The sequence below is a fragment of the Stigmatopora argus genome, chromosome 16 (genome assembly GCF_051989625.1).
Source record: "Stigmatopora argus isolate UIUO_Sarg chromosome 16, RoL_Sarg_1.0, whole genome shotgun sequence".
Lineage (NCBI taxonomy): Eukaryota > Metazoa > Chordata > Actinopteri > Syngnathiformes > Syngnathidae > Stigmatopora > Stigmatopora argus.
In genome coordinates this window covers 12405913-12421984 of record NC_135402.1, presented here as the reverse complement: position 1 = coordinate 12421984, position 16072 = coordinate 12405913, and the positions used below count along the sequence as shown (strand labels likewise).

Here is a 16072-nt window from a genome sequence, read left to right as displayed (position 1 = left end):
TGCAATGCAGTGTCTAAAAAATGGTCTTCATGTACGTATTTGAGATTGTGACTTGTATGTGCCACAGTACGAGCGTAAGAGTTTCCAGATGTGGGATGATGACAGCCAGGGAGAGAACGAAAAATTAGACGGTAACAGCTGAGTCACAGACCCACAGTACATCTTTTTTTGGCCTTTGATTCCTTTTCACTCCCTGACAATATTTGTCCATTATATCCTCTATTTCTCTGACAACTGCATCTGCTGTGTCTTAACTCACTTTTATTATTTTAATATAGTTTGTTTGTGTTGTATATTTGCAGTATTCTAATACATTTTTTGTGGTTTATGTTGGAGTAATTTTCACTCAACCAAAGAATAATTTGCTGACTTGTGATGTGTATACAAAAGACGAGCAAAGAAAATAAAGGCCAAGCAAACATGTTTTAAACATTAGTTGAGTTTCCAATATTATTTAAATATTTCTGCAAATGTATTTCCCATAAACAAGCATTTTCATAGTTAAGTTATTACATTTCTTTTACAATTCCAGTGGTACAGTAATCCCTCGAATATCGTCGATAATGTAGACCACACATGGCCGCGGATCACTCCTATTATTACTACCATACTACAGGTTTTGCGCCTACACAAAAATACATAATAATGTATGTAATGCAATTTGAAAAAAAGGCACGACGCTGTTTGTATTATTGGCGTGTCATTCTTCTCTGTTGAAATTTGCTTCTTCTGTGCTGAATGCCACCCATTTCAGTGCCAAAGAAGAAGCAGTGCCCTGACTCTCCCTTTGGCTGTCTCCCAACAACAACTTTCCATGTTTGTTTTAGTTTTTCGATTGTGGTAAAAACAACTTTGTTCTTTATTTAATATTACTGGTACAAATGAAATGAAGAATCGGACATTGGAAACAACTTAGCATTAAATACAAATTGCAATATCAGTCATGGATGGATAACAGGGCCTGTTATCCATCCATGACTGATAATGCAATTTGCATTTAATGCTAAGTTGTTTTGAATTCATAATTTGATGTTGTTTAGATGTGTGTTCATGTGCATGTGTTCGTGGGCTTTTTCTGTTGCCTAACGTTAGCTTCCTCCTTACACTTATGCACCTGCACAAATAGAAAATGTTTTTCCTTCCTTTTATTCATTTTAATACAGTAATACCTTGACATACGAGTGCCCCGACATAAGAGCAATTTGAGATACGAGTAAAATTGCAAGCAAATATTTACCTTGAGATACGACGCGAGAGGCTGCTGACTTTCTCCCCGCAACTGCCTCTTGGAGCACTGGGCTTCAATGTTTTTTCCCCTGTTAGTCAAATCAGAATGGTTTACGCGTGGCGGAGCTTGCTCGCCAATATGAGAGGAGTATACTTCCCGTTGGCAAGTGGTTATCCTATTGTGAGGACATTTGTGTGCATCATTTTTGGAATATTTTTAAGGGAAGACAAAAGCAAACAACCCTTGATAGGTTCCTTTTAAAAACTGCAGCTGGAAGTCAGGGTGGAGGCAAATCAATCAAATCAAAAGCCTTTATTGTCATCATACAGCTGCGTATAACGAAATTGGTGGTGCAACTCCACAAAGTGTGTTTTCTCAGTAAAAAAAAACATAAATAAGTAATATAAAAATATAAAAAGTCACATCCTGGCAAGGTAAATTCTAAAATATTGCACAATCTAAGATATTGCACTTTGTTATTGCACACCCCGAAGTTATTGCACAGAAGGGATTGTGTGTCGTGCTAACGCGAGTTCAGAGTCCTGATGGCTGTGGGAAAAAAAACTGTCCCTAAGTCGTGCTTTGTGAGACCTGTAGCGTCTGCCAGAGGGCAGCAGCTGGAACAGGTTGTGACCAGGGTGGTATGGGTCCCTAACAATGTTAGCTGAGGTAGCGAGGGCTGGCAATGTCATCCAGTGAGGGCAGAGAGCAGCCGATGATCTTCTGGGCGGTGTTGATCACTCTCTGCATGGCTTTTCTGTCTGCTGCCGTGCTTCCAGCGTACCACACTGTAATGCAGTATGCCAGGATGCTCTCCACAGTGGCTCTATAGAAGGTTACCAGAAGCTTAGTGTCCAAGTTGTTCCTCCTGAGTACCCTCAGGAAATTGAGTCATTTCTGGGCCTTCTTCACCACTGCCATGGTGTTGGTAGGCCAGGAGAGCTTGTCGTGACGTGGACCCCCAGGAATTTGAAGGACTGGACCCTGTCTACGCATACTCCATTTATGAGGAATGGGGCCAGATCTGTGCTGCGTTTGCGAAAGTCCAGGATTATTTCTTTAGTTTTCGTGGTGTTTAGTGTGAGATTGTTCACCAAACACCACAAAGACAGTTTGTTGACCTCGTCTCTGTAGGCAGACTCATCCCCCCCTGAGATGAGTCTGACCACAGTGGTGTCATCGGCAAATTTGATGATGGAGCTAGACTGGTGGGTCGGTGTACAGTCGTATGTGTACAGGGAGTACAGAAGAGGACTCAGTACAAAAAGTGTTGATACTCACCCTGCAAAAGCTAAGGCTAAGGAATGCTACAATTATTAATAAACAAGAAGCTTAAAGGTCCTCCTGTTGGCTCCTTGATTTGAGGTGGTTTTGGTCGTCCACTACGTCAGTCATTCGAAGGCTGCTGCAGCCCACACAGGCACCGGTTTAGAAATTGGGTAGAAAACTCCCAGGGAACAATCCTAATACATCAGTGTTTTAATTGTGCTTCTATCTGTTTCCCCCGATGAGTCATCACCTTATTGTGGTGGTGGGGTTAGTATGCCTCAGTGATCCTGGGAGGTATGTTGTTTTAATTGTGCTTCTATCTGTTTCCCCCGATGAGTCATCACCATATCGTGGTGGTGGGGTTTGTCTGTCCCAGGGATCCTAGGAGCTATGTTGTCTGGGGTCTTGTCCCCCTGGTAGGGTCACCTATGGCAAACTAGTGTGAGGTGAGGGAACAGACAAAGAAGACCTCTTATGACAAGCAACATTGTCAAACTCCCTATTCCCTCGCATGGATACGGGTCACAACTGCCCCACTCTGGACCCAGGCCTGGAGGAGGGGCACGATGACGAGCACCTGGTGGCCGGGCCTACACCCATGGGGCCCAGCCGAGCACACCCCGAAGAGACTACGTGGGTTCTCCTTCACATGGCCTCACCACCTGTGAGAGGGTCAGAGGGGTCGGGTGCGACGACTGTTGGGTAGCAGCCTAAGGAGGGATCCTTGGCGGTCCGATTCCCGACTGCAGAAACTAGCTCTTGGGATGTGGACTGTCACCTCTTTGGTTGGGAAAGAGCCTGAGCTAGTGTGTGAGGTTTAGAAATTCCAGCTTGATGTAGTTGGGCTCACCTCTATGCACAGCTTCGGTTCTGGTACCATTACTCTCGAGAAGGGTTGGACACTCTTCCACTCTGGAGTCGGTAGACGAGCGGGTAGCATCCCCCGTCTTTGGCTATGGGCACGGAACCTGACTGTTGTTTGTGCGTGTGCACCAAACGGCAGTTCAGAGGACCCACCCTTTTTGGAGTCCTTGGAAGGGGTGCTGGAGAGTGCTCCTTCGTGGGCTCCCTCGTTCTGCTGAGGGTTTTCAATGCTCATGTGGGCAATGACAGTGAGACCTGGAGGGGGGTGAATGGGGAGAACGGCCTCCCTGATCAGAACCCGAGTTGTGTTCTATTGTGTGTTTTCTGTGCTCGCCATGGATTTACAATAATGAACACCATGTTCAAGCATAAGGGTGTCCATATGTCCACTTGGCACCAGGACACCCAAGGCCGCAATTCAATGATCGGCTTAGTGGTCATGTCATCGTATTTGCGGCCGCATGTCTTGGGCACTCACCTGGTGATGAATTTGCTCCGATGGTGAGGCAGATGCCGGTGCGGCCTGGGAGACCCAAACGTTTTGTGAGGGTCTGCTAGGAACGCCTAGCAGAGTTCCCTGTCAGGAGTTTCAATTTTCACCCCCAACAGAGCTTCTCTCATGTCCGGGAGGAGGCGGGGGACATTGAGTCTGAGTAGGTCATGTTCCGTGCCTCTATTGCTGAGGGGACAGAGCGAAGCTGCGGCCGCAAGTGGTCGGTGCCTGTCGTGCAGGCAACCTCAGAACCCGCTGGTGGAGATGGGCAGTAAGGGATGCCATCAGGCTTAAAAAACAGTCCTATCAGGCCTCTTTGGCCCACGGGACTCCGAAGGCCGCTGAAGGGTACCAGGTGGCCAGACAGAAACTCCGAGGATAAAACCTGGGCATTGGAGGAGTTCGGTGAGGTCATTGAGAACGATTTTCTTTTTAACTGACTTCATGGTGGTAATTACATCACCAATCATCTACATTATGATTTGCTTGCCGACGCATTTACGTCATTGACAATGTCGACTAGTTGGGAAAGCTCTAGTAGATATACTTTGCCTTAGCCACTAACTTTCGCCAGTCAGATGAAAGTGTGTGGCTACTTCCTATGTAGTGGCTTTCAATGAAGGCCCTTTGCTTCTGGGTGAGCAAAATCTAGAACATTTTACTTGTTGTATGATCAGCTGTCACTTGCCTGCACATCAAGTCTTCAATCATGACCACTTTTACAAAAGGTGTGTGGGAGGAGTCCACATCCATTAGAGAGGATGTCCTAGAATTGGATAGGATATCCTGTTACTTAATGCCTGAGGAAAATGTCTCATATGGAATTTTGCCTCTCAGACCTGAGCAAAAACATAACACATTAATGTGTGCTTGTGTGCAAGTGTTTGTGTGGGTGTGGGGTGGGGGTTATTTGGGAGGGACTGACATTCCAGACATACTGTAGTTACCTCAAACACGACACTAATGAATATGATGAAGGACACTGTATGCTGACTTCAAAGTAAAACGTGCCAAACTGTCCTTTGGCATGAAAATAGGAATGGAGGAGGCAACCTTGTGTTGTTATACATTTTTTCAATGACATTTGGTGTCATTTAATCAGGCTTACACACAACGTTCCCTCTAAGATGTGCAACAGCGCAATTACTCACTGGTCGCACACTCTCAGTGCAAAAGAAAAACTATCCAGTGCAGTGATTGCTCTGCAAATGAATTACAATATTGGCCCAAATATAACCAGTTTTTTTGCATTGAATTGAGACAGAAAATTTCGATCGTCTTAAATTCTGCATCTAGACATTATAACCATTCATAAAGCTAGATGACGCCAGATATGTTTAAAGTTATTGCAGTTATTGCAATTTTGTTGTGTTATCACAGTAGATTTGTTAATTTCCTTTTCAAAAACCAGAAGCCATTCCTTTACAAATGTGATTGTGCTGTAGTTTCAATATTTAAATGTTCATATATTAAGATAGGGCAGCCCGGTGGAGCGAGTGGTTAGTGCATCGGCCTCACAGCTCTGGGGTCTAGGGTTCAATTCCAGGTCATGTCCATCTGTGTGGAGATTGCATGTTCTATCCGGGCCTGCATGGGTTTCCTCCCACATTCAAAAAACATGCATGATAGGCTGATTGGACACTCTAAATTACCCCTCGGTATGGGTATGGGTGTGAGTGTGCTTGGACGTTCGTCTCCTTGTGCTCTGCAATCGGCTGGCCACCTATTCAGGATGTCCCCCGCCTCTGGCCCAGAGACAGCTGGGATTGGTTCCAGCACCCCCCGCAACCCTATGGAGGATAAAGCGGTTCAGAAAATTAGATGAGATGAGATATTATGATGTGATAAACAGTTTCTGCATGTTTTGAATGAGGCAAAATTACGTGCTTTTTCTCTCGAATTTTTGAGTTTGATTTATTTAATAAAGGGACAATACATATTAAGGAACATGTACATGTTCATGTTAATGAAAATATATACCTATGTAAATATGTAAAATTCAGTGGCGGGCCGTCAGGGCCTTCAAGGCCTTCTCTGCTGGCCTAAGAAATATCTGAATCATATGTTATAATTTGTCCATGAATACTTATGAAATAATTCCAAATGGTCTGTTAGCTTCCTTTCATTGCTTTTCCCCCTGGTTGCACTGCTTCCAGATTTGTGTTTTCATATTGAAGCATTTAACCAATCACATTTCAGCCATTATTTGTTGCCAGGGTCAGAAATCTGCCTCAAGGCCTTCACAATCAGTTCTGCAGGCTCTGCTGCATTAAACAAGCGTCGATTAGACGGTTGCTTTAACCAATCAGATTTCGAGTTGGTGACACCAGGCCTTCTCGCAGGCGTAGGGATACGTCATTGCTTTCACCAACTATGATTGGCTAGTGACAGAGTAGGCAGGCCAAGGCCAGAGTGAGCAAACTCAACCCACAATGGCCGACGGAGGAAAACAAATGGATTTGGTTGCAGATTTGCTGGCAAAGCCATTTTCAACACGGACTTTTCAAGAAAAAAAGCTGGACATCATTAAGAAAGGTCGGACAACCCCAAAGCAAGCAAGCCTGTCGCAACCGGGAATGAACATTTTCACCACTAAATCGAATAAAAACGTTTGCCAGAAATACGACAGGACAGGCTCGACTTTCAGCATTAGCTTCGATGGCCATAGAAAAGAAGGAGGAAAGAAAGGAGGATGGATATTGTGGGGTTAAAAATGATTTTTGGTGAGTAAAATATGGCTATATTCCTAAATGATATTTCAATTGTATGAGGTTATTATTGATGATTTTTTATGTGTCGCAGCTGTAGCTGCGGTAGAGGTTTTATAGCCATAAAATAGTTTTTGAGGGTTGGATTGATTCGTTGAGGGCGCTATGAGAAAATGCACGGACCGCCACTGGTATAATTATAGCTGAAGGCTAATCTCCATCTTTAGTCCCGTGTGTAGGTTGAAGATAAAATCATGAAATCAATACAGGAAAAAAGACTAGAAAGAAGCATAGAAACAATTAAGTAGACATAAACTAGTAACACATGTCTAGGCAGCGTTGTTTTTCATCCAGCAGATAGACTTTAAGATGATTGGCAAAGAAGTTCAGAGATGGGAGTTCACGTATGGTAATCGGTATTGAGTTCCAGGTATGTGTAAACCAGGATTGCATTAGCATATTTAACAGTATTGTCCCAGTTCAGGATTTTTTTTTTTTTAATATCTGGCCTGGAATCAGCTGGGATAGGCTCCAGCACCCCCCCCCCCCCCCATGACCCGAATGAGGATAAATGGGTTCAGAAAATGAGAGAGAGAAGGTTGAGTACATATTAATGAGCATATTCCAATTCATGTTAATAAACATTCATTCATTCATTTTCTCTGGCCTGATGTCAGCTGGGATAGGCCCCAGCACCCCCCACAACCCTTGTGAGGATAAAGCGGTTCAGAAAATGAATGAGTTATTCATTTTAATAAATTAATAATTTTCTTTTCATTTTCTCTCATCGTTGCTTGTTTGTCGCATGTTTTCTACAAAATTAGGAAACTCACCATTTTTAAAAGGATTAGTTGGTAGTTTTTCTTTGAGGATCGTAGAACAAATTAAATAATTGACATATAAAGTACTGCTCTACTTACCAAAAATACAAGTTACGAAACAAGTTCTGGAACCAATTAATTTCGTAAGTATAGGTACCACTGAATGTTGGGTGCAAATGCACGGGGGGGGGGGGGGGGGGGGGGGGGGTTACAGGATTTGTCCTTAAGAGGATATAAAAGTCTGTCTGTCATAAAGTGACCATTTTAAAGGCTCCACTTTCTTGAGCTATTCCTTGTATGATTACATTGATGGATAGAAGTTGGCTCAATTCATGTTTGGACTAAGTAAGACACGCTCCATGTATTCGCTTGTGCATTACTGGAATACAGGCACAGATGTTTCTTAGATAAACATTTGACCTGGAATGTGAAGATTTTGATTTTTTTTTCTTTCGGTTTTCTCACAGAAATCATGGGACGGACCCGAGGATGGTAATGGCCCAGCACTTAAAGAGAGAGCATTGAAGAGTGTCACTTTCCAGGAATCGGTCAGCATAATCTCTGACGGACCACTAATCATGGAGGTGGAGAGCCAACAAATCCAGCATGGCTGCCTCAGCAGATCCAGTGTCCAAGGCCACAGCGCAGTGGAGGTGAAATTAGAGGCACCTGACAGTGATTTAGCACAGGTATGCAGCATCTCCCAAAGTGGAAGTCACTCAAAATAGGGCTCAAGTGATGTTAAGTGATGAGAAAAACAAAGCGAAACTCGTGAAATGGGTGCAAAAAACAAAGCATGTTCTTATGTCCCTACATTTATAGAATACTTTTACAGAAACAGTAGATATAAAAAAGAATACAAAATGTCAGCTTTTGATATAAATTTTAAAAACATAGGCAAATCATTGCAAAAATGTTCGACTTTAATTTGACCTACACTTTACATCTACATTGGAAAATGTGAACAATGAAGTGTTCAAATTTGAATATCATACAAAAGTGATTTCTGCAATTTTTTGATTGTCATTATACTATTGGAATATTGCGCCACGGCCCAGTTTATGGAGGGAGGGGATCATGCGCTGCTTCAGTATGCCACAGTACATGGCGGGCGTTCATTGTTCCCTCAATGAACTTTATCTCTCCTATGCTAGCAGCACTCATACAGCCCCAGACTATGACACTCCCACAACCATGCTTGAGGGTAGGCAAGACACACTTGTCTTTGTACTCATCACCTGGTTGCCACCACACATGCTTGACACCCTCTGAACCAAACGGGTTTACCTTGGTTTCATCAGACCACAGGACATGGATCCAGTGATCTATACCCATAGCCTGATTGTCTTCAGCAAACCTTATGCAGGCTTAAATCATTCTTAAAAGGGGGACAATGGGACGATTGCCACGCGGACAATTGAATGCAGTGTGCTGCGTATGGTCTGAGCACTGACAGACTGACCTCCCACTCCTTCAGCCACTGCAGCCATGCACTCATACGCCTGTTTTTCAAAAACAAACTCTAGTGATGACAGCGAGAGCGGGCACTCAAGTTCTTTGGTCGACCATGGTGTGGCCTGTGTCAAGTGGAACTTGAAATATTAAACTGGTTTATGGCATTGGCCAAAATGTGGCAGCTCAATTTCATGGTCTTGATAATCATCCAATAGCGTAGGTCAGTGGTCAGCAACCCAGAAAAAACATAATGGACGAAAAAAAATATCTGGACCCACCCAAATATTAAAAGCCTTATAATAAAGGCAACACATGTTGTTTGTATTCATATTAGCCTACCATCAAAATGACTAATTTGGCTACAATTACATTATAAGTATTCATGATTAAATGTTTATCTTCCTTTCAGTGCATTTTGTAGAATACAACACACCTTGTGACTGCTCAGTTCTACGATACCGTCAGAATTTTTATTTCATTACAATAATAATTAATAGTTTCATTGCTTTGAGGAAATTAAAGAAATTCAATAAGAAATCAGATTTTTTATTTCATTTTAATTTTGAGGATTCAAAAAAACCACAACCAAATGGAACATGCCTAATGTGACGCTTTGACATATGTGAACGGTTTTCCACACTATATTATCTCCCAGGTTGCAACAAAACTTGCAACAGTTGTGGAGTTTGGAGATGCAATTCACTTGTATTTTTGCGCTCCTCTAATTTCTCCAGAAGTTGAGCAATCGCCCTTTTTCTGTTCTTTTTTGTTATTTGACAACTTCTTGCTGCAAAGCGAACATTCAGGCAATCCTTCCGCATTGGCAATGAATGCAAATGATTCGGTCCAAGAAATGTTTCACAGTCCTTTTTCTCTTTCCCTTTGGGATTCACGGCCCATCACACAGTCGCCGGTTTGTTTACAGCAACGACCTGCCTAGCATCCCGCCCTGCTGATAAAAATGTGTGCAGCTAAGACGCAAATCTTCGTTCACAGAAGTGTTGAAATTAGAGTGACAATGACAAATTTATTTCATCTGCTGCCAATCACACCTGACACCTTGTTACACAAACTAGCTGCACTACACAGTGAGGAGAAATGCCTAATTGATCTCAAGTTTTTACTAATTTTGAGATTTTCACTTGGGATGTACTCACTTGTTGGCAACATTTTAAACATTTGCTGCTGCTTTTTGAGTTGTTTTGAAGATACAATAAAGTTCTGTTATTATTCAAGCTCTACCGTGAATATCATACATTGTATCAAAGTGTAATTTCTTCAGTGTTGTCTTACGAAAATATATAGTGATTAAAAAATTGCAGAGGGGTGTACTCACTTTTCTGAGATACTATATAAAATATCATCTAACATAAAACATTACATCATAAAACATTTGATTAAACATGATATCAGGGAAGATAAAACTTAATGTAACTTCTATAAAACAGCATTATAAAACATTTCATTGTACAAACCGTTATCTTGCAACATTTCATCTGTGAATGTACGTAATGTAGAATTTCAGATTAAGTTGAAACAATAATCAAAGACAACTGTATAGCAAAATAAATAAATAAATATAAGAACTGGCATTTATATTTAAAGTGTCATCTCACACTGTTTTATCACATATCCTGAACTAGACTCAAATTTGCTGAACAGTTATTTCATCAAAACTACAATAACATGAAATTTCAACATTCTGATATTACGGTCAATTTTCCATGCTTTTAGTCACTCTACCGGAACCATTTGATTATTGTCTCGTCGTATTTCTATGGATTCTCTCTTAATGTTCCCCCACATTGTCTCATTGAAGTCCAGATCATACGTGTCCTCTGATAATGAAGCACTGTTGCTGTCATCACTGTCATGAGACAATGAAACACTTTGGCCATCAGATGCCATATCACTATTGGATAATGTCTCACTTAGCTTCGTGGAAACTGTATCTCCACGTTTTACCGTAAAGCTATAACTTACTTCCAAGTGAGCGTTTACTGGCTGCAATGTATCGCCATTCAGCGAGACACCACCATCCTTTTCCCTGACAATCTTGGTCCTCAGGCGTGTTTCCCAAAAGCTACTGTATCTTTCTTGTGGTTTTCTGACTGTGTTGACCTCTATGTCTTTCTTTTTATTATCTACTTGGACCTCATTGGTCAAATATTCCACCTGGTCCCAGAGAATCTTGTTCTCATTCCCCTCCGACTTCAGTTTAGCAGACAAGTCTGCTAATTTTTGCCCTTGACAGTTGATCTCGTCCTTTGCCAATTTGAGCTGAGCTTTGAGGTCTTCAACTTGATTCTCCAGTGATTTCTTTTCTTCCTCACTGAAAACATTGAGGAGCTTCTGTTTGGCCGAATAATACCGACCAAATGCTAGGTCCCTCGCACGAGATAGCATTTTTTTTTATTGCGCTTAAATTAACATGTTGAAAAAAATGGTTGATAAGTGACTACATGTTGTAATTTCGAGCTGTCAGCCATGACTACAAAAATCTTGTGAAGTGCATAAAGAGCTGTGATGTCATTTGCAAATGACATTCCAAACCTTTGTGAGGTCACACTTTTTAACTTCAAGGACATCACCAATCTTTAGGTGACTGAGAGCTATTTTGGCAATTGTAATGCTAAATGGTTTATATTTGTATTTGTTTATTTAAATATAGTTATTTGGTCCAACAGCTTGACATTTTTTTAATCCATGTATTTTGGTATAGGAAATGCAAATTCCTGACAAAATCAAAAAAATTAAGAAACCAGTGCTGTTTTCAGCTGCCGGATTTTCAGTGCTTCCAGTCTCGTACTTTTACCATTACCACAACAATTTCCTTGAGGCTGAATCAAAACTGAAGTAAACCACTTAAGAGGATAGGTCATTGAGGAAGAAATATAACAATATTTACCTACCAAATACCGAGTTTGGCATCATCTTTTACTTTAAAAATATTTTTGGAAACCCCCTCTTTAGTTCTCATTGTCACATCTGCTCAGCTTCCTTTTTTTATTTTAGGAGGTAACACAAAGAAAAGGATGAAAAACAAAGATCAAGATTTTCTGACTGATTAGGTGATAAATATCCCAAAGGAACGGTAATCATGGACCACGTATAAGCAGTTACTGGATATAGTTGGGGCGGTTAGTAGGGTTCGATCCCTTTCCGATCGTCACTTTGTTTGCATGTTTTTCTCGGGCTTGTGTGGGTTTCTCTGCGGGTACTCCGGTTTCCTCTCAAATCCCAAAAATATGCATGTAGGCTTGTTGAACACTTTATAACTTGATCATAGGTATGAATGTGAGCATGAATGGTTGTCCGTCACCTTGTGCCCTGCGATTGTCTAGCCACCAATTTGGGATGTCTGGTAACAGTCAATACACCCATGATATGCGAATGCGCGTCAGTCACGTCCGCCTTTTTCATTATATAAATATAGCGTGTCAGCAAGCAATGTCAAGCTATCAGCGTCGTACAGCGACATCTACAAAATCTTGAATTTAGTGCATACAAAAAGCACAAAGTAAATATGTGCCGCATTGTGTTCGTAAGGTTTATTATCGCTTGATAAGAGGAATTGCAATCATTATTAATCTTGCTATACAAAACTGTATTTTCTCGATTTGCCTTAATTTTAATATCTCTCCTTTTCTCAGGAGATTCACTACCTGGATCAGATTCTGGATGCAGCCTCAGTCACACCAAGAAATACAAAATCTTCTCCGTCTGCGTGCACCAAACCAATCAACATGGATGAAAACTATTCATCTGTGTGTGTGTCATATTCCTCTCCTGGAAATCACCAACCAATCATTGTGGAGGGTCAAGTACAAAACACCCTCCTTCATCCGGATGAATCCAAAACCAATGGCCATATGTTGAAGAAGGAATTGAACCAGAGCAGTGCAAAGTTTGAGCTGAGAGCTTTTCAGGAGGACAGACAGCCAGCAAAACTCTTCACACCAGGAGAAGAGCAGCAAGTCAAAGTGACGAGAAGACGGAATCCAGATGAAGTACCGTATTTTCTCACATATACGCCAGATTTATCACTAAAAAACGATGGCTGAATCCAGTGTATGGCTTATATGCGCACAAATTAGACTTGACATCCACGAAACCCTAACCCAAAACGCCATATCGCAAGATACATTTATTTTGACGTCTATGAATGAAGTTCAAGAAAAAAATTAACCGTATCTTGCATAAAATGTGGAAAAACTCACTTACTTGTGCCTGCCATCGCTCGCTCAGGGCACCGCTATCGTACCTACGGATGACAAACCAGACCGCTACGCACACACTTCATGGTTGTAGTGCTCACGTGACTTCCTTTTTTAATTTGTCTACGTCCAGGCAACACCCTTTAGGAATGTGCAATCCAGCAATCGATTTGATACAGCATCTCAGAAATACCACGTGCGATGATTTTTCTTAAGATTTTCCCTTCAAAGTAACACATTTGTACCCCCTATTAAATCCATGAATATGGAGGTGATAATTGTGAATCGGGGGCGTCTTATACGAGAGAAATTGTAAAATTCAACGATTTTAAGGCAATTTTAAGGGTACGTCTTATTCACAGAGGCGGCTAATATGCAAGAAAATACGGTAATTGGGTCATCTAATTGATTATGAATATTTTTTAAGAAAGCACAGGGCTGAACTTGAAACACTTTTGCATTTCCACAGCGGAATGTCTTAATAAGAGTAGGGGACACGAATGTATGGTGAATTTCTGTGTCCTGTGGCCTTTATTTGCCACTGTGTAAAATTGTAAATTTCAAATTAATTATAATAATGAAAATTCTTTAAGATAATGGAGGCGGAGGGGGGATAGCCATACATTTGTTTCAATAGGGCAGATGTTATTCCAAATTTAAAGAGATTGGAAAAGAGTGTGATCCAATTTTGCGGTACTCAGGCAATTGTTGTATCATGTGAATTATCATGGATTACCTGTCCAACAGGTCCAGGAGTTAGAGCGCGAGCGTCAGGAGTTGATCCGAGATCAGGCAGTAAAGAAAAATCCTGGTATTGCTCAACGTTGGTGGAACCCACCACAAGAGGTAGTAAATTATTAAATATTGGTTTCTTATGTATACATCAATTTATTTAGCATTGATCAAACATGTGTTGAGAAGATTTTTGATTGATTTCTCTCTCTTTTTTTAGGTTCCTTTGGAGGAGCAGCTAGACACTGAACAACTGGAGTCACTTCGAAAATACCAAGAGAGAAAAACGCAGAAGCAGAATTCAACTCATATGTATACACAGGTAGCAGAATGTTTCCTCTGAAAAATATGCAATGTTTAAGTGAATTTCTGTATCCTACTTTTCCGGCTATGAGCCGGAATCACCAAATTTGACAAGAAAACGGTATATGTAGACTGCACCTGTAATGTATTGTTGGCCATGCAGCTCATGAGCTGGTAAAAAATCCATACATTAAATACATTTTAAAAGTCTGCTTCATAAAAAAAACACTACTAAATAACTTGGACAGTGCACATTGTAAGTGCTTGATTCCTGTCTTACATTACGGTTTGTTGACCTTTTTTTTGTCATTTAATGGCGCTGACTTTCAGTCTTTTGATCCCCAATCACAGCCCCAAGTTACTGGGCCTCCTACACTGGTAACCTTTGACCCAGAGTTATTAAGAAAGGAAGACATTTTGGAAAAAAAGATTGACTTTTCATCTGCCAGGAAGCAATTCCTACAAGGGGAAGGGACCAAGAATTCCATTACTCCTCACATATACTCTGCAAGACCCTTCTCCAAGTCAGTACCCAAGGGCAATCCTGGGAGCGGCAACATTGTTCCAGAAACAAGAGAGTGCCATGTGACCTGGTCTGATGAAGGAGTTGCAAGAGAATTTACCAGTATTCGAGCTGTGATGACAAATGTAAGTGATGATGAAGAAGGAAAGACCCAGTTGCTTCAGAGCTATTACCCCGAGGAGACTGACTCAGGACTGGAAGATTTATCCGTTCGCTCCCAAGACACGACACTTTTTAGTTTGGATAGTATTTCAGATAGTGGGGCCTCGCTTCCCCCAACTCCTCTCCCACTTACCCCGGTCTCACCGTCTACGCCCCAGCCTGTTACGCCAGTCAATGAGCGAATCCCTGGAATTGCCGTAGAGGATGAGTTGGAATACCAGGCAGAAGTCCTGGTCCAAAATATTATCCAAAATGCCCTCTCGACAAGTGGAGATGACTGGCAGCCTTCTGTCCCAAACTTAGATTCCTCGCTAATTATCAGCTCACAGTCTTCGGGTTCAACAACTAGTCCAGTGCCGGTCTCTTCCTCCCCTCTCTCTTTTGGGGAAGTTGAACATCTCCATTCACCTGTTTTCTTCAGTGCTCCGTCTAACCCATCCCTACAGCCCAACCGGCTGCCAGAAGTGGTTTTTCAGGAGAACCCGACAGAAACACAAGATCCTGTGGCCCAGAAAGAGTCATTCAGTCCAACCCAACCGTTGCAATCGTTTCCAACTCCACAGCCTGTCTCTCTGCCGCAGAGATCCAAAGAGGGCGGGCCAAGAATCAAAATCCAGTCTTCTTACACCAGAGCACTGGCTTCTTCGATCCCGGCCGCTCCGGCTCCTTGCCCTGTGAGCACAACAAACTTAATCAGGCCACCCACAGAATACCATCCCCCTTCTCCGCCGAGCCCAGAAAATGAAGAATTCAGCTACTTCAGTAAGTACTCAGAAGCAGCTGAACTGCGCAGCACAGCAGTCCCAACAAAAGGCCCTGAGGCAGAAGTGGCGAGTGGTCCATTCCGCCTTCGCTCCAAGAAACAGCACACATTGTCCATGATTGAGGAGGAGATCCGAGCAGCTCAGCATAGAGAGGAAGAACTGAAGAAACAGAGAGAGACACAACCAGCTGTTATTCGTCACATGAAGAACTCATCCGGCAGCAGTCCTGCAAGACCAGGAATAAGAAAAAATATGATACCTCCAGCAGACAAGTTGAAGAGCAATAGCCTGCCAACGAGACTCACATTGACATCAAGGACAGCACCAGGTAAGTTATTTCAATAGCTCTGCTTCTACATCAATGCTGATGCAGGCAATGATGAGCAACATCCAGAAGGCAAGGCCACATTGAGAGAGTTAAGACAGATATCTGTATTGGAGAAGGAAAATAACAAGTAGATTGGAGGTAAAGAGCGATATCAAAGGGGAGGGCTCTGTTCCCTGGGAAAGGAGCGCCCTCGGTGGCATTTGGA

The 16072-nt window shown here is 42.1% G+C and overlaps 1 protein-coding gene across 8 annotated transcripts in view; it reads left to right on the top strand.

Moving 5' to 3' along the window:
* palm2akap2 (PALM2 and AKAP2 fusion) overlaps positions 1–16072 on the top strand; it is a 124085-nt gene that overhangs the window by 95327 nt on the left and 12686 nt on the right. For all 8 annotated transcript variants that reach the window (XM_077622309.1, XM_077622313.1, XM_077622312.1 and 5 more), the window contains 5 exons: positions 7851–8072; positions 12492–12848; positions 13803–13901; positions 14008–14109; positions 14442–15867. In XM_077622309.1, the coding sequence (XP_077478435.1) occupies positions 7851–8072; positions 12492–12848; positions 13803–13901; positions 14008–14109; positions 14442–15867 (2206 nt within the window). The remainder of the gene's footprint in view (positions 1–7850; positions 8073–12491; positions 12849–13802; positions 13902–14007; positions 14110–14441; positions 15868–16072) is intronic.